We start from the raw sequence: 19346 nt of genomic DNA, 5'->3' as shown, positions 1-19346 counted from the left end.
CTATATGATGAACAGACATAATACACATAACAATAATTACACTCGTCAGCAAAAGGGAAATTGTAGCACCTCCATAAAGACTGCAGGATGTAATTACCCAAGTTTTCAGAGGTAGTTATTGTAAAAAGGGATGGAAACATACATTTATATGCTTCCATTTACAATCTTGGGATTTCTTCAAGCACTTTATATCTAATGAAATACTTCTACAGTTAAATGTCACAGCTGAGAGATTTCACTCCACCAGCAAGGACCCTCACTACCCTGGAAATGTCCTCTGCTCATTACTACCATGAGGGATGAGGCACAGGAGCCTGAACACATACATTCAACATTTTGGGAACAACCTCATCCCCAATTCCATCAGATTTCTGAATGACCCATGTACACTAGCTCACTACTTTGGTCTATTGTGATGTTATTTATCGCAACTTAGTGATTTTTTTCAGAGTACTGCTACCACAAAATAACATGACATATGCCAGTGATAATAAATCTGATTCTCATTATATTTTGTTCTTTATAAAAAGAGATTTAATGCAAAGACAAACAAGGGAAAATCAGCAGATGCTGGAAATCCAAACATACACAAAATGCTCGAGGAACTCAGCAGTCCAGGTAGCATCTATGGAGAATAGTACAGTCAACATTTGGGCTGAAACCCTTAGGCAGGACTGGAGAAAAAAAAAACTGAGGAGTAGATTTAAAAGGTGGGAGGGTGAAATAAAGAGCTGGGAAGTTGATTGGTGAAAGAGACAGAAGACCATGGAATAAAGAAAAGGGGGAGGAGCACCAGGGGAGTGATGGGTGGGCAAGGAGATAAGGTGAGAGAGGGAAAAGGGGTTGGGAAATGGTGAAGCAGAGGGGTAGTCGGGGCATTACCTAAGTTGAAGAAATCAATGTTCAAGCCATCAGGCTGGAGGCTACCCAAATGAAATAATAGGTGTTGTTCCTTCAACCTAAGTGAGGCCTCATCACGACAATGGAGGAGGCCATGGATTGACATGCTGGAATGGGAAGTGGAATTAAAATGGGTGGCTACTGGGAGTTCTCGCTTTTTCTGGCAGACAGAGAGTAGGTGCTCAGTGAAGCGGTCTCCCATTCTACGTTGGGTCTCATTGATATACAGGAGGCCACACTGGGAGCACCGGACACAGCAGATAACCCCAACAGACTCACAGGTGATGTGTCGCCTCACCAGGAAGGACTGTTTAGGGCCCTGAAAGGTAGTGGGGGAGGAGGTGTAGGGACAGGTGTAGCACTTGTTCCACTTGCAAAGCTAAGTGCGAGGGATATCAGTGGAGAGGGACAAATGGACAAGGGTGTCATTTCTGGGAGCGATCCCTGTGGAAAGCAGAAAGTGGGGGGGGGGGGGGAGGGAAAGATGTGCTTGGTGGAAATGACATAAGTTTTAGAGAATTATGTTCTGGACGCGGAGGCTGGTGGATTAGTAGGTAAAGACAAGAGCAACCCTATTCCTGGTAGGGTGGCAAGAGGATGGGGTAAGAGCAGACGTGCATGAACTGGAAGAAATGCAGTTGAGGGCAGTGTTGATAGTGGAAGAAGGGAAGCCCTTTAGTTTGAAAAAGAAGAACATCTCCTTTAATCTGGAATGAAAGCCCCAACCTGAGAGCTGAGAGCAGATGCGGTGGAGACGGAGAAACTGAGAGAAGGAGATGGCATCTTTACAAGTAACAGGGTGGGACGAAGGTTAGTCCAGGTAGCTGTGAGTGTCCGTGGGTTTACAATAGACATCAGTAGATAAGCTGTCTCCAGAGACAGACAGTGAGATCAAGAAAGGTGAGTGAAGTGTTGGAAATGAACTAGGTAAATTTAAGGGCAGGGTGGAAGTTGGAGGCAAAGTGGATGAAGTCGATGAGTTCGGCATGGGTGTAGGAAGCAACACCAATGCAGTCGTTGATGTAGCATAGGAAAAGTGTGGGACAGTCACCAGTGTAGGCTTGGAACATAGACTGTTCTGTGTAGCTGACAAACAGGCAGGCATAGTTGGAACCCATAGCTACACCTTTTGTTTGAAGGAAGTGGGAGGAGCCAAAGGAGAAATTATTCAGAGTGAGGACAAGTTCCGCTAGGCAGAGGAGAGTGATGGTGGAGGAGTACTGGTTAGGTCAAGAAAAAAATGGAAAGCTTTAAGGCCTTCCTGGAGGGGGACTGAACATCCATAGTAAAAATAAGAAGATGGGGGCCAGCAACCAGAAATCACTGAAAACAGAGCATGTTAGGTGTCAGGAAAGGACTGAACTAGAGGGGATAAAGCAGAGTTGAGGTATGCTGATATGATTTCAGTGGGGCAGGAACTAGCTGAAACAATGGGTGTACCTGGACGAGCAAGTCTGTGGATCTTGGGTAGGAGGTAGAAACAGGAGATGCGGGGTGCGGAAACTATGAAGTTGGTGGTGGTGGATGGGTAATCCCCAGAGTAACAAGGCTGGTGATGGTGTGGGAGACAATGGCCTAGTGTTCCTTAGTGGGGTTCTGTTCGAAGGGCAAGTAAGAGGAAGTGTCTGAGAGTTGGCACTAGACCTCCATCAGACTACTACAGCACCCCCTTTATCTGCGGGTTTGATGATGAGGTTTGGATTGGTGCGGATGGATGGATGGATGGCTGAATGTTCGGAAGGGTTAAGGTTGGAATTGGAGAGAGGAGAGTTGAAGTCCAGATGGTTGATGTCCCATTGGCAGTTGGCAGTGAAAAGATTCAGAGCAGGCAGAAGACCAGGGCAGAATGTCCAGGAAGAGGAGGAGGGTTGAAGAATGGAGAAGGTGTCATTGGTGCAGGGTGGTGAGTCCTTGCCAGAAGTCTTTTGTTGTCAAAGCTACATCATTTACTGCCAAGGTTTCCACAGTTAAAACCTTCAAACACTTTCTGAGACCACTTCCTATCACTTCACTAAGTTCTTGGTACTGGCCATTCAATCAAATACTTGAAATGGGGGAATTCAAGGCTGCACAAATATTCTGAACTTATTGTACAATTAACTATTTAAAATGCACAGCTATTCTTGCATAGCGTAGAAATAATGGCGAATCACCAGTATTTTTAGGGTAATAGTTAAAGTCATTGTTCAAGACAACATTTAAAATTACAATGTTTAAAAGACATCTGGACAGGTTCATGATTTAGATTTGGAGCATCTGGGTCAAATGCAGGCAAATGGGGCTAGCTGAGGAAGGCAACTTGATAGCATTCAATGAGATTAAATTTTTTACATTTTAATTCCATGTCCTATTCCCCTTCTGATATGTCTATCCATGGCCTCCTCTACTGTCAAGATGAAGCCACACTCAGGTTGGAGGAACAACACCTTATATACTAGCTGGGTAGCCTCCAACCTGATGGCATGAACATTGACTTCTCTAACTTCTGTTAATGCCCCTCCTCCCCTTCTTACCTCATCCCTGATATATTTAGTTTTTTCCCCCCTCCTCTTTTTTTCTCTCTCCCTCTGCCCATCACTCTGCCTGTTCTCCATCTCCCTCTGGTGCTCCCCTCCCCCTTTCTTTTTCCCTAGGCCTCCCGTCCCATGATCCTTTCCCTTCTCCAGCTCTGTATCCCTTTTGCCAATCACCTTTCCAGCTCTTAGCTTCACCCCACCCCCTCCGGTCTTCGCCTATCATTTTGTATTTCCCCCTCCCCCTCCTACTTTCAAATCTCTTACTATCTTTCCTTTCAGTTAGTCCTGGCGAAGGGTCTCGGCCCGAAACGTCGACAGTGCTTCTCCCTATAGATGCTGCCTGGCCTGCTGCGTTCCACCAGCATTTTGTGTGTGTTGCATTCAATGAGAGATGGGCTGAAGGGCCATCTGTTCTGTATGACCATGTGATTTGCAGTGTCCACAAAGACAGACAACCTCACTTTAATGTTCTAATCTGAAATACTAGGATGCAAAGTACAGAGTCAAATTAGAACAAAAACCAGCATGGTGGCAGGAAGCATAGTGGATAACCAGAAGGCATTTACCAGCCTGGGTTCCATAGAGCTCTGTACTCAGTCTCACGTTTCATACAGATTCATGATTCAGACTCCTCTAAAGGAGCATGAAGAAGTTATTTGCAGACGAAAGAAGGATTGACTATATTCTGCCGACAATAAAGGAGTGGGATTTATTCTGCAGGAAGATATTGACATCTAGACAGTGGGCCAAGAAGCTGACAAATGCAGAGTGACAAAGTAGCTGAACTGCTACCTTTCTGCTCCAGTGACTCAGGTCTGATCCTCTGTGCAGAATCTGTGGGAATCCCTCCCCTCTCCCAGTGCTGCCAAAGATGAGCTGGTAGGTAAATTTATTGGCTACTGTAAATTATCACTCATGGTTTAAAGAGAACAGACAGATAGTTAATGGGAATGAGGTCAAACAGGTTACAGGAAACTAAGTAGGGATCGATGGGATTCCTCTGAGAACCAGTAGAGCATTGATGGGCCAAATCGTCTTCTCTGTCACAAGACCAGTTCCTCATCACCATCACCACTATCCTGGCGGAACTGGTCCTCACCCTCAAGAATTCCTCCTTCGGTTCCTCCCACTTTCTCTCAAGGTGCAGCCATGGGCACCAGCATGGACCCTGGCTATGCCTGTCTTTTTGTGGGCTACGTGGAGCAGTCCATGTTCCAAGCTTTCCTTGGTAATGGTTCCCAGCTGTTCCTTTGCTACTCCATCCTGCCCTTAAATTCACTTTGTCCATTTCTGACTCCTCGTTCCCCTTTCTCAATCTCTTTGTCTCCATTTCTGGGGACTAAGTGTTTACCGATATTTTTTATAAACCTACTGATTCCCATGACTATCTTGACTATATCCCATCCCATCCTATCTCCTGCAAAAATGCCGTTCCTTCATCTCCATTGCATCTGTTCCCAGGATGAGGCTTTCCTTTATAGGACATAAGAGATGTCCTCCTTTTTCAAAGAAGGAGGATCCCCTTCCTTCACCATTGATACCACGCTCACCCACTTCTCCTGACATCTGTGCTCACCTCATCCTCCTGCTGTCTTAACAGGGATGGAGTTCCTCTTGTCCTCAGCTACCACCCTATAAGCCTCCACATTCAACACATCATTCTCTGAAACTTCCGCCATCTTCAACAAGATTCTACCACCAAACACAACTCCCCCCCCCACAATTTCCACTTTCTGCAGGCATTGTTTCCCCCATGAGTCCCTTGCCCATTCGTCTTGTCCCACTAATCTCCCTCCTAGCACTTATTCCTTCACGTGGCAGGTATGTTACACCTACACATTTACCTCCTCCCTCACCTCTATTCTGGGCCCCGAACAGTCTTTCTAGGTGAGGTGACTTCAACTGAGAATCTGTTGGGGTTACCTGCTGTATTCAGCAGCCTCCCCTACATTGGTGAGACCCAATGGAGATTGCTGGAATGCTTTGTTGAACTCTTTGCTTCATTCGCAAAAAAGCAGGATTTCCCAGTGGCCAACCATTTCAATTCCAATCCCCAGTCCCATGTTGGTGCATGGCCTCCTCTTCTGGCAAGAGGAGGCTACTCTTTGGTGGGGGAGCAACACCTTATATTCCTTCTAGGTAGCCTCCAACCTGATGGCATTAACATAGATTGCTACAAATTCCAATAATTTTTTCTCCTCCCCCTTCTCTCTTCTTCATTTTGCCCCCCTTACCTCTTCTCCTCACCTACCTATTACCTCCCCCAGTGCCACACCTTCTTCCCTTTCTCCCATGATCCGCTCTTTTCTCCAATCAGATTCCTTTTCCTTCAGCCATTTACCTTTTCCACCAATCACCTCCCAGTTTATTACTTCATTCCCCTCCCCCACCCACCTGGCTTAACCTATCATCTTCAAGCTTGTACTCCTTCCCCTCCTCCCACTTTCTTACTCTGACATCTTCCCCCTTCTTTACCAGTCCTCATGAAGGGTCTTGGCCTGAAATGCCAACTGTTTATTCACTTCCATAGATGCTCCCCGACCTGCTGAGTTCCACCAGCTTTTTGTGTGTGTTGCTCCGGATTTCCAGCAACTGCAGAGTCTTTTGTGTTTAAAAATGATTTCCTTTCTTAGCCTGGATATAGAATACAAGAACATGGATATGGCGTCTAACTATTTTCAGTAACAGTTAGTCAGGCAACAGATTGAATATTCCACTGAGTTCTGGTCACCAAATCTTAGGAAATGTATGCACTAGAAAAGAGATTTAGTAGGATGTTGCCATGACAGAAAAATTTTAATCATGAAACAATATGGAATAGGTTGGAATTCTCCTTGGACATCTAAATTGATTCATAACAAAACAATTACTTTGCTTTGTACAGGGGTTAAAACAAAGAGGCAAAGATTTAAGGTACAGAAAATGCTGGAGGATTTCAGCAGGTTAGGCAGCATCTATGGAGGGAGATAAACAGACAACATTTCGGACTGAGATCTTTGATTTAAAGTAATCTGTTGGTGGACTAGATGGGAGATGAAGTAAACTCACATATTCTGAAACTCCCTGACTGTAAGAATGACAGGGACTGAAATGCAGATTATTTAATAGATACTTTGAGATGTAATTAGAGTTGTGACTAATGGACTACAAATCTAATCCTGGATAGCGGGACTGATCTCGGTCACTCTTTTTCAATCAGTCATCACATTATGGGCCTCATAAAATGTCTATGATTCTACCACAAAAAAAAACCAAAATGTTATTGTATATTATATATATATTATATTGTGACCAACTTTCCTACAGATGAAAGCAATTTTAGGAAACTGATATGAAGTGGTTTACCATTTGCTATCTGGTTCATGAATAACATAAAGATATAATTGCACTATACAAGTGCCAAAGTTAAGTTATATTTGCATTTGTTTGATACCTTTGTTGCTGGAGGGGAGAGGGGCACAGGTGAAAAAAATGAAAATGTTCAAAGTAATTAGCATTCCCTTAATCCTCACTATTTAGTGTATTTCTAAAACATGTATTTTACATGAAATGATGTCAATCAATGCTACAACACAAGAAACACGAGGTGAGAAACCCTTCCACTTTACCATTACCTGATTTTTAGAAACAATTAAATTTAAGGGATCTGGTGCTGAAATATTTGAGCAATCCTTAATCTTTAAAAAAAAGTTTACATATTTTCTCACTTGTAAAGTATCCAAGACTTCCAATTTAACAGCTGTTAAGTTGTTATCAGTACTATTATAATTATTTCATGAACCCAAACTTAATTCAAATGTAAAAGTTTTTACCAGTGTCTTTTGAGGTAAGTTTTCGTCTTGCTTTTAAGACTGGTTGCGATGCTTCCACTGAACCAGGAGGAAATGTAATTTCCCGCCTCACAGGGGGAGGCTGCTGTTGTGGAACTGCAACTTGAGAGGCTGGAACTGGAGGACCAACTTTCTGCATCTTCATGGATGATATGTATGGAGGTTTATTGGGGGACATTCTGTTTTCTAGAGACCGTTGAAATGGAGCTGGACTGGGAGCTCTGGAGATGTGGTTTGGCATTGAAGGAGGAGTCTGGTAGGAGGACTGAGAAGGTCGCGTGATAGGAGCCATAGAAGCTGATTGCATGTACGAAGGCTGACGTTGGTTCATGTGGGAGGGCCATTGGCCTTCATGATTCATTCTCTGATCAGGTAACATCATTTCTTCAGTGCGATTCATCCCTGCATATGGCGATGCCTGCGGAGGTGCTCCAGGGCCTTGCCGGTTTGGATACTGATAAGGCATATCATTTCGTGACTGCCACATCCCCTGTTGTGGCCCTTCAGTAGAGGACACTTGCATTGGTCCTCCCATCATTTGTGGTGGCATTCCATGCTGTTGCATTGGACCTGGACCCTGCATCCTGTCTCTATTATACGTCAATGGGTACTGACTTTGCATGGATCTTCTGTCTGGTCCAGTATAAGCATTTCCATATTGATTGTACATTTCCTGCTGCTGGCTGCCATACTGCACATTGTACATATCACTCTCATGGCGCTTTGGTGGGGGACCATACATGCCCTCCATGGGCCGCTTATAATTCTGTACAATAAAACAAAAATAAACATGAATACTTGTGCTAATAATAATATAATGTATTCTTTATAGACGACACATTAACAAAATCATTAAGGAAGTCAAAGCCCGATGCCTGGAGACTGGAAGCATGGAGGCCCGGGGTTGGATGACTCTCCATTCATGCACAAGGTTTGTGCATGTGTGCACGTGAGGGAGGATAGGGCTTGTTTTGCAGTTGTTGTTTTGTCACTTGTTTTTTGTGTTGCTCTGCTGAGCATTATGGGTGTGCTATGTCGGTGCCGGAATGTGTCTCTACACTTGAGGGCTGTGCCCAGCACATCCTTGGGTGGGTTCCTTGTTAATGCAAATGATGCATTTCTCTGTATGTTTCAATGTACATGTGATAAATAAATGAATCTGAATCTAAAAACAGAAAATGCTGGAAAAACTAAGGCATTCAGCAACTGTGGACACAAAATCAAGTCAACATTCTGTGCTGCCTATCTTTTATATGAGTTAACCAGCTTTAAAATACACAGAGAGGACATGGGATTGTGGTGAAGAAAACACGATGAACAGAGTAGAAAGAAGTTGAAATTAAGTGACACAAAGAGTGGAAGATAAGAAAGATTGGTAATGGAATAACTGAACAGAGCACATGCAAAAATGTAAAGAATAAGTTAAGAGAATCATTATTGATTTTATTGTTCATTGATCATTATGTTTTTAAACTTTATCCACTGCCAGCTAGAACAAGGATCTAAATTATGATCAAGCTACGTACAAAAACATGGTTATTTCAGCATAACTCATGGAATTAGTAACTGCGCATCCCAGAAAGAAAGAACAATTTTTTGCAGGTAATGATGCAAGCAAATTACACTAATTAAAACTTTGTCAAGTTTGAATTTGCTTACTTTCATGGCATTAATGTATCTGAATTTCATGAACAGGGTTTTTTTTTTAGAACACTCCACTCACCAACTGCACGAAAAACTAGATAAACATGGCATACACTAAAATGATAACTTTTGCAAGTTACTCTTAATGACCGTACGTCTTCCAAATTAATGTTTAAATGGATGAGTCTGATGACATGACTGCTTAAAATTTACCTGGAAAATGAATTCACTGAATGTGCACTAATTTCAAATCCAGTACAACTCAATTTTAGGGAAACGTGGGTCTGCTGATTTCAATGGATCAAATCCGATGAATCATTTCAGCAGTCTTACAATGGAAGGCAGTAGCTGCATTAAAATGTTGTGGAATTTGGAAGTTCTGAAGACATCAACTGATACTAAATCAAAATTTATCCTTCTATCTGAAGTCGATATTCTAAGCGAATATGGGAAAGGGCAAGCTGGGTCACAAATCTTAGTAAAAACTGGAGGTGCCTGAAAGGACTGACTGACTTCTCTCTGTTCCCATATTCATAAATACAACTGATTTAGTGTATGCAAGAAAATGGCATTTTATAGACATCATGTTTTTGACACCTTTAAGGAGAAACTTTGTTATCCAACAACAAATCTTGATTTAGCCTGAACTACTTATGTCAAGTAATTCTTTTCCTGGGGTTTATGTAAACAGAGGTAACACTGCAAGCTGATGACCTTTAATCAAAAATAGACGTCAGAAAAATTAAACAATTGTACAGTATTAAAATGGAAAGTTATTAGTATTCAACATGATTTTACTATTCTTATGTTCCATCAGTGGTAACTCTAACAGATGGTTCTACCTGCTGCTGAGGATACATTCCAGTTTGATGGCCTCCATATGGTGTTTGTCCAGAAGGGGGTCCTTGGCCTGGATATTGTTGCCCATAAAGATCGTGCCTGTAGAAAAATGTTTGCACGATTGTGTATTGTCAAAAATGCAAACCACGAGTTTGACTGCTATATTATTAGTTCATAAATTTAATTACACTCAGTTCCATCTGGATTTTAATTATGCCAGCATAGACATTTTAAAAAACATTACAGCCATTTTGGTAATGCAAATGTCAGTACTTTGAAATGTCAAGCTAAATTACCAACAAGGTAGCAGGCAAAATAAGAAATGATAGAATTCAAAGGTCAAGTAATGTGATTCTAACTGCTGATAGGATACAAAGATCTTTATTTCCAAATTCTTTCATGAGATATAGGCATCACTGACAAGGCCAGTAATTAGTTCCTACACCTAAAGGACAAGCAGAAATGGTGGTTTACCTGAACCCCTCAGAAACAGGGAGTTTGAGAAGTCTGACTCACAACAATAAAAAATCCACATTATTCAAGTTAGGATAGTGTTTTATCTCTATCAGTGTTTGGTTGTGATGTTCCCAAGAAGAATGAAGTTTTGTTGGTATGACTAGTAAGCTACAACAACTTTATCCTGTAGTACCTAGGTTTATACATAATGGGACATTATAAGCATCAGCCACAATGTCAGATTGAACAGAGTGGTAGACTAGTGGTCTCAATTACCGTAGATTCCGGATTATAAGCCACTACTTTTTTCCCCACGCTTTGAACAGCTTTGAACACTGCGGCCTTTACTACGGTGTGGCTAATGCATGGTTTTTTTTCATGCCGCCAAAAACATTTTGCCTCGTAACAGTAGACCAATAAAATTGATGAGTAGTTCACAGAGGTCCAATGAAATTGTACGATAAATCAAGCGCACTTTCACAATTAAATTATTGTAAATCAGTCATTTGTACTCACCCTCATCAACATGGAAAACACTTGAAGAAAAGCATTGTGCTGCCTTTATGGCAGTTATTTAGTTTATAATATTTTCGCTTAGTAATTCATTTGTTAGTATTTTCTAGTTAAAGTTAGAAGTGTTTTAAGTATATTTGTTTTCTGTACTACATCCTGGGATGCTATGACGTCACATCCGGTTTCGCCGCGTCTTGTGGGGAAAATACCGGTTTGCGATAAACGGAAAGGAGGGGGCGAGCGCATTAGACCCGTGCGAGAACGCTGCAAACATATGATGCAGCTTTTAAGTTAAAGGCGATCAATAACTTTTCCTGGTAGGCTGCAGTATATATTTTTTTACCAGTCGTTAGGAGATATTGGAATGTTGTTCGTGCACTGTTCAGTAAAAAAGTATACGCAACGTAATTTGTGTGTTACCGATACGTATGTATATTTAAAAGTAGCCGTGTTACAGGCACGGTTCGAAAAAAAGCATTTGCAATATGTATTTGTTTATGTTACCATACGGATTTAATTAAAAGTTAAAAAATCCTCACGTGTAATATCTTTCTGTGTAAATATCTCATATTACAACGTGGGACAGCTGCGGCTTAAAATCCGGTGCGGCTTGTACAAGTACAAAATTGATTTTCTTTCTAAAATTAGAGCCTGCGGCTTTTAATCAGGTGCGCTCTGTAGTCCGGAATCTACGGTAGCTACATAGCAAAAAAATTAATTCAGGGAATAGTAATGTTTGCAATCCTCAGAATGTATAAGCTATACCAAAGTTCCAGTAACAGGTGATAGTGCCCTCTTGCATGGCAAATTGACTGGGGTAAGAATAGAATTGCTTTTGAGAAGTACCATGGAACAGACAGGAGACCATAGAAGAGATGACATAATAGTCAATCTGGTCTACGTCCCGCGTCAATAAAAAACACTATTCAAGCATAAGATATTGGAACAGAATTAGGCCATATGGCCAATCAAGTCAGTTCCACCAGTTGTTCATGGCTGATCCATGTCCCTCTCAATCCTATTCTCCTGCTTACTCCCCTTTGCCTTTCACACATTGACACAACAAGAAACTATCAACCTCTCCCTTAAATACACTCAATGACCAGGCCTCTACAGCTGCCTGTGGCATTGAATTCCACTGATTCACCACCATCTGGCTAAAGAAACTCCTCCTCATCTCTGTTCTAAATGCTTGTAATCTATTCTGAGATTGTACCCTCTATTGAGTTGGAGATGCAGTGGTTTAGCTCTTTTTCCTACACACTGAAATTCCGGAGATTCAAGGAAAATGTCACAAGTGTTTAATAATGAAAAAGAATGTTAAAAATTACCTTTGTTGTGCAGGGTAGCGGTTTGGTGAGTACATACTTGGGTCATTGTTAGAAGGTATCATGTTGGACTGACCTCCTGGAGGTCCCATACTTCCTTCAGGACCCATTCCATGTTCAGGCCTAGAACAAGAACACAGAGCTTGTTATCTACGGTATAATACCAAACTCATAATGTAGGATGCAGTAGCAACCTACAAAAAACTTGCTGATTTCCAAAGGAATTGTTCATGGAAAATCTTCTTAATAACCAATCTTATTTAATCTTCAGAAGATTCCCTCCTCCTATGGTGATCTTGTATGATTTCCTGTCATTCTAACTCATTCTCTACCTTTCAGATGTACTGATAGTACATAATTTAGCACAAAGCGGATGAGCTTAGAGCCTGAATCAGTACTAGGAGCTATGATGTTGTGGCCTTTACAGAGACTTGGATGGCTCAAGGACAGGAATGGTTACTTAGAGTGCCAGGCTTTAGATGTTTCAGAAAGGACAGGAAGGCAGGCAAAAAAGGTGGGGCATGGCACTGCTGATTAGAGATAGTGTCACGGCTGCAGAAAAGGAGGAAGTCATGGAGGGATTGTCTACTGAGTCTGTGGGTGGATGCTGGAAACAGGAGGGGGTCAATAACTCTACTGGGTGCTTTTTTATGGATCTCCCAAAAGCAACAGGGACATCGAGGAGCAGATAGGGAGACACGATTCTGGAAAGGTGTAATAATAACAGGGTTGTTGTGGTGGGAGATTTTAATTTCCCAAATATTGACTGAATTCTTCCTGAAGCAAGGGCTTTAGATGGGGTGGAGTTTGTTAGGTGTGTTCAGGAAGGTTTCCTGACACAGTATGTAGAGAAGCCTACAAGAGGTGAGACTGTACTTGATCTGTTATTGGGAAATGAACCTGGTCAGGTAGGTCTCTCAGTGGGAGAGCATTTTGGAGATAGTGATCATAATTCTATCTCCATTACCATAGCATTTGACAGGGTTAGGAACAAACAAGTTAGGAAAGTGTTTAATTGGAGTAAGGGGAAATATGAAGCTATCAGGCAGGAACATGGAAACAAAAATTGGGAACAGATGTTCTCAGGGAAATGGACAGCAGAAATGTGGCAAATGTTCAGGGGATATTTGTCTGACATTCTGCATAGCTACGTTCTAATGAGACAGGGAAAGGATGGTAGGGTACAGGAACCGAGGTGCACAAAGGCTGTTGAAAATCAAGTCAAGAAGAAAGGCTTACAAAAGATTCAAAAAAAAACTAGGTAATGATAGATATCTAGAAACTTATAAAGCTAGCAGGAAGGAGCTTAAGAATGAAATTAGGAGAGCCAGAAGGGGCTATGAGAAGGCCTTGGCAAGCAGGATTAAAGAAAACCCCAAGGCATTCTACAAGTATGTGAAGAGCAAGAGGATAGGACCTGAGAGAATAGGACCAATCAAGTGTGATAGTGGAAAAGTGTGTATGGAACCGGAGGAGATAGTGGAGGTACTTAATGAATACTTTGCTTCAGTATTCACTACGGAAAAGGATCTTGGCAATTGTAGGGATGACTTGCAGTGGACTGAAAAGCTTGAGCACGTAGATATTAAGGAAGAGGATGTGCTGGAGCTTTTGGAAAGCATCAAGTTGGATAAGTCTTTGGGACTGGACGAGATGTACCCCAGGCTACTGTGGGAAGTGAGGGAGGAGATTGCTGAGCCTCTGGCAATGATCTTTGCATCATCAATGAGGACAGGAGAGGTTCCAGAGGATTGGAGGGTTGCAGATGTTGTTCCCTTATTCAAGAAAGGGAGTAGATATAGCCCAGGAAATTATACCAGTGAGTCTTACTTCAGTAGTTGTTAAGTTGATGGAGAAGATCCTGAGAGCAAGGATTTATGAACAGGCATACCTCGAAGAGAATCACATTCCCATTCGGATATGTCCACACATGGCCTCCTCTACTGCCATGATGAGGCCAAACTCAGGTTGGAAGAGCAACACCTCATATACCGTCTGGATAGTCTCCAGCTCCTTGGTATGAACATCGAATTCTCCAACTTTCAGTAATTCCTTCCCTCTCCCTTCCACCATCCCACTTTCACTCTGCCTCCTCTTCTAGCTGCCTATCACCTCTCTCATGATTCTGCCTTCTTCTACTACCCATAGTGCTTTCCCCTTACATTCCTTCTTCACCTCTCCTGCCCATCCCCTTCACCTCCACCACCCCTTGATCTTTCCTGATTGGTTTTTCACCTGGCACCTTCCACCCTCCCCCTACCTTCTTTATAGGGCCCCTGCCCCCTCCTTCTTCAGTCCTGATGAAGGGTCTCAGCCTGAAACGTTGACGGCTCATTTCAACGGATGCTGCCTGACCTGCTGAGTTCATCCAGCTTTTGTATGTGAGGATTTATGTACATTTGGAAAGGTATAATATGATTAAGAATCGTCAGCATGACTTTGTCAAAGGCAGGTTGTGCCTTTTTTTGAGGATGTGACTAAACACCTTGATGAAGGTAGAGCAGTAGATGTAGTTCATATGGATTTCAGCAAGGCATTTGATAAGGTACCCCATGTAAGGCTTGTTGAGAAAGTAAGGAGGCATGGGATCTAAGGGGACCTTGCTTTGTGGATCCAGAATTGACTTGCCCATAGAAGGCAAAGAGTTGTTGTAGATAGACCATATTCTGCATGGAGGTCGGTGACCAGTGGTGTGCCTCAGGAATCTGTTCTGGGACCCCTACTCTTCATGATTTTTGTAAATGACCTGGATGAGGAAGTGGAGGGATGGGTTAAGTAAATCTGCCGATGACAAAGGTTGGGGGTGTTGTGGATAGTGTGGAGGGCTGTCAGAGGTTACAGCGGGACATTGATAGAATGCAAAACTGGTCTGAGGAGTGGCAGATGGAGTTCAACCCAGATAAGTGTGAGGTGGTTCATTTTGGTTGGTCAAATATGATGGCAGAATATAGTATTAATGGTAAGACTCTTGGCAGTATGGAGGAACAGAGGGATCATGAGGTCCAAGTCGATAGGACACTCAAAGCTGCTGTGCAGGTTGACTTTGTGCATTGGCCTTCATCAACTGTGGGATTGAGTTTAAGATCCAAGAGGTAATGTTACAGCTTTATCAAGCCCTGGTCAGACCCCATTTGGAGTACAGTGCTCATTTCTGGTCACCCCACTACAGGAAGGATGTGGAAATTATAGAAAGCGTGCAGAGCAGATTTACAAGGATGTTGCCTGGATTGCAGAGCATGAGAATAGATTAAGTGAACTTGGCCTTTTTTCCTTGGAGCGACGGAGGATGAGAAGTGACCTGATAGAGGTGTATTAAGATGATGAGAGGCATTGATCGTGTGGATAGTCAGAGGCTTTTTCCCAGGGCTGAAATGGCTAACACAAGAGGGCACAGTTTTAAGGTGCTTGGAAGCAGGTACAGAGGAGATGTCAGGGGTAAGTTTTTTATGCAGAGAGTGGTGAGTGCGTGGAATGGGCTGCTGGCAACAGTGGTGGAGGCGGCTAAGATAGGGCCTTTTAAGAGACTCCTGGAGAGGTACGTGGTGCTTAGAAAAATAGAGGGCTATGGGCAACCCCAGGTAATTTCAGAAATAAGTACATGCTCGGCATGGCATCATGGGTCAAAGGGCCTGTATTGTGCTGTAGGTTTTCTACATTTCTATAATTTCTCAACTGCAGTAATATGCATGGAACTTTGCACTTTTTCCATACAAACTCTTCAAAGGCTCTCTATTCTCCATTCTCCCTGACTCTTCTCTTAATTATGAATACCTATTGCCAAATTTAGGAGCCCATCCAATGAAATCACTGAAAAGCTCTATTTACAATAGACATAAGATGTGAATAATAATACTGTCACCCAAAACAAAATTACTTAAATTTCATCTTTAAGAATTTTAAATTAATTTATACTTAGAAACACCAGATGAACTACTCTCTAGGGTTCTGAAAGAGGTAGCGGTAGAGATTGTGGAGGCATTAATGATTTTTCAAAAATCACTGGACTCTGGCATGGTGCCAGAGAACTGGAAAATTGCAAATGTCATTCCACTGTTTAAAGGAGGAAGGCAGCAGAAAGGAGATTATAGACCAGTTAGCCTGACCTCACTGGTTGGGAAGATGTTGAGTCAGTGGTTAAGGATGAGGTCAAGCAGTATTTGGTGACACAGGACAAGTTAGGACAAAGTCCGCATGATTTCCTTCAGGGAAAACCTTGCCTGACAAATCTTTTGGAATTCTTTGGGGAGATTACAAGTAGGGTAGATAAAGGAGATGTAGTGGATATTGTATATTTGGATTTTCAGAAGGCCTTTAACAAGGTGCCACACATGAGGCTGCTTACCAAGTAGATAGCCCATGGTATTACAGAAAGTTATTGGCATTAGCTGATTGGTAGGAGGCAGTGAGTGGGATTAAAGGACCCTTTTCTGATTTGCTGCCAGTGACTCGTGGTGTTCTGCAGGGTTTGGTGTTGGGACCACTTCTTTTTATGCTGTATATAAATGATTTAGATGATGGAATAGATGGCTTTATTGTCAAGTTTGCAGATGATACGAAGATTGGTGGAAGGGCAGGTACTGTTCAGGAAACAGGTAGGCTGCAGAAGGACAGAGACAGATTAGGAGAATGAGCAAGAAAATGGCAAATGAAATACAATGTTGGAAAATGCATGGTCATACACTTTGGTAGTAGAAATAAATGTGGAGACTATTTTCTAAACAGGAAGAAAATTCCAAAAAGTCAGAGATGCAAATGGACTTGGAAGTCCTTGTGCAGAACACCTTAAAACAGGGGTGTCAAACTCATTTTAGGTCACGGGCCGGATTGAGCAAAATGCAGCTTCATGCGGGCCAGATCAGTCAGACGCGTGCGAACGCAGCTTTCGTTGCCTCCGTTTTTTCAGCCTGCTCTCATGTGTCTCAGTCTCTGCTATAACTACAAAGTGTTTCACTTTACAAATTCCGTTTCTTATGAAGAAGACTGCCGAATAAACACTAAAAACCCTGAAAACCTGGTACCTGAATAAACTCAGCATTAGCCATATCATACGCCATAGGCGCTTCGATTACTGGGGCCAGCTTTAATAGTAATGAGATATTATCTCGCGGGCCAAAGATAATTCCACCGTGGGCCGGATTTGGCCCGCGGGCCTTGAGTTTGACATATATGCCTTAAAGGTTAACCTGCAGGTTGAGTTGGTGATGAGGAAGGCAAATGTAATGTTAGCATTCATTTCAAGAGGTCCAGAATACAAGAGCAGGGAGGCGATGCTGAGGTTTTATAAGGCACTGGTGAGGCCTCACCTTGAGTATTGTGAAAAGTTTTGGGCTCATCTAATAAAAAATGTGCTGGTGTTGGAGAGGGTTCAGAGGAGGTTCACAAGGATGATTCCAGGAATGAAAAATCATCATATGCAGAACATTTGATGGGTCTGGGTCTGTACTCACTGGAATTCAGAAGGATGAGGGAGGAATCTCACTGAAACCTTCGAAAATTCAAAGGCCTAGACAGTGTAGATGTGGAAAGGATGTTTCCCATGGTGGGGGAGTCTAGGACAAGGGGTCACAGCCTCAGGATACAGGGAATTCCATTTAAAACAGAGATGTGGAGAAATTTCTTTAGCCAGAGGGTGGTGAATTTGTGGAATTTATTACTACAGGCAGCTGTGGACGCCAGGTCGTTGGGTGTATTTAAGGCAGATCTTGATAGGTTCTTGAATGGATATGGCATCGAAGGTTATCCTGAAAAGGTTGCAGGGATTGGGGCTGAGGAGGGGGGAAAGGATCAGCAGTGATTGAATGGGATAGCAGACTTGATGGGCCTAATGGCCTAATTCTGCTCCTATGTCTTATGGTCTTACAAGAAATAGGAACCAGAGTAGATAATTTGGCCCCTTGTGCATGCTGCATCATGATGGACCTTTCACCTCTGCTTCACTCTCCAGAATTAACCCTATTTCCCTTGATCCCTGAAAATTTCTATCATGTTTGAGAAAAGAATTTTCAGATTCACCACCCACTGATCAACCACAATATGAGACAGTGGCAACTGCTTTTGGACATTTCAGTCAGGGGAAACACCAAGCCTATATCTAGCCTGATGAGCTCCATATGATTTTTTAAAAACATTTCAATGGGAAGGAAGGCTTCTCATTCTTCTAAACTGAAAACAGCTTAGAAGTCTGCTTAATGTTTCCTCTTATTGCAAAACAACTGTGAAATATTGAAAAAATACCATGTAATGAATCAATCTGCTGAGTGTTTGCTGTACTACTTCATCACAAATAACATCCTTTGCAGATTTATTTACTTATTGAGATACAGCACAGAATAAGCCCTTCAAGCCACACCGCCCTGCAATCCCGATTTAATCTTAGCCTAATATTCCAATATTCCAGATGTGATCACAGTGGGCCCAATGTAGTTAAACAAGACAGTTTTGCTCTTAAATTCAAATCCTCTTGAAGTAATTGCGAACAGACTGTCTGCCTTCCTAACTAGTTCACTCTCAGTGATTTATGTAGATGGAAGTCTGGGACTACTTCAACATCAACGTCATTTCATTTCTCACCACTTAAAGTCAAAGTAAAATGTTCTATGTTTTCATGTAAAAACATGAAAGACTTCACATTTTATATTCCATTTGCCACATACTCCTTCTTAACTGGCCACAATCCATCGGCGTCTTTACATTTTCCCGCTGCTCACACTACCATCTAGCAGCAAATCTGAAGATATTACACAAAAAGTGAAAAACAAAATCCCAAAATAAAAACAGAACATGATGTAATACTCATTAGGTCAAGCAGCAACTACGGGGAGAGAAAAAGTGAATCTTTCAGATGAGTAACTTTTTTATGAGAATATTAAACATTTTTACACTTGTGGCCTCCTTCAAGTCATTGACAGAGACAATGAATGACTGGGGCCCCAGCACAGAATCCTGTAGCACCACAGTATTCACAGCTTTCCAACATAAACATTTACAATTTATTCTTAACATTCCTGAATATCCCCCAGACCATGTTCATTATCATTTTGTGTGCAGTCTTAGCATTATTGCCCATTTGTTGTATATATCAGCTTCTTGAACTGCTGCATTCCTTCTGAAATTATGTCCCTTGAACTGTTGGAAATAACCTGCCAAGAATTCATCATCCAAGTCCGGATAGATGTAAGGGAGTTAGAATCAGACAGACTAGGTAAACCACGGCAGTGCAATGTTTAGACAACGTACAAAGTAGCCACATTGCATCCACTCATGAGTGCCAAGTAAGATGGCTGTCTGGTCCTGGATGATGTTGGCCATCTTCAGTGCTT

General features: G+C 42.3%; 1 protein-coding gene across 6 annotated transcripts in view; it reads right to left on the bottom strand.

Moving 5' to 3' along the window:
- The window catches only part of arid1b (AT-rich interactive domain 1B), a 417666-nt gene that overhangs the window by 9763 nt on the left and 388557 nt on the right, over nt 1-19346 (bottom strand). For all 6 annotated transcript variants that reach the window (XM_073051134.1, XM_073051137.1, XM_073051136.1 and 3 more), the window contains 3 exons: nt 12031-12150; nt 9733-9829; nt 7229-8012 (listed from right to left, as the gene is read on the bottom strand). In XM_073051134.1, coding sequence (XP_072907235.1) covers nt 7229-8012; nt 9733-9829; nt 12031-12150 — 1001 coding nt within the window. The remainder of the gene's footprint in view (nt 1-7228; nt 8013-9732; nt 9830-12030; nt 12151-19346) is intronic.

Source organism: Hemitrygon akajei, chromosome 7, assembly GCF_048418815.1.
Source record: "Hemitrygon akajei chromosome 7, sHemAka1.3, whole genome shotgun sequence".
Taxonomy (NCBI): domain Eukaryota; kingdom Metazoa; phylum Chordata; class Chondrichthyes; order Myliobatiformes; family Dasyatidae; genus Hemitrygon; species Hemitrygon akajei.
Note: the sequence above shows the minus strand (reverse complement) of the source record. Positions and strands in the feature narration are given on the sequence as shown.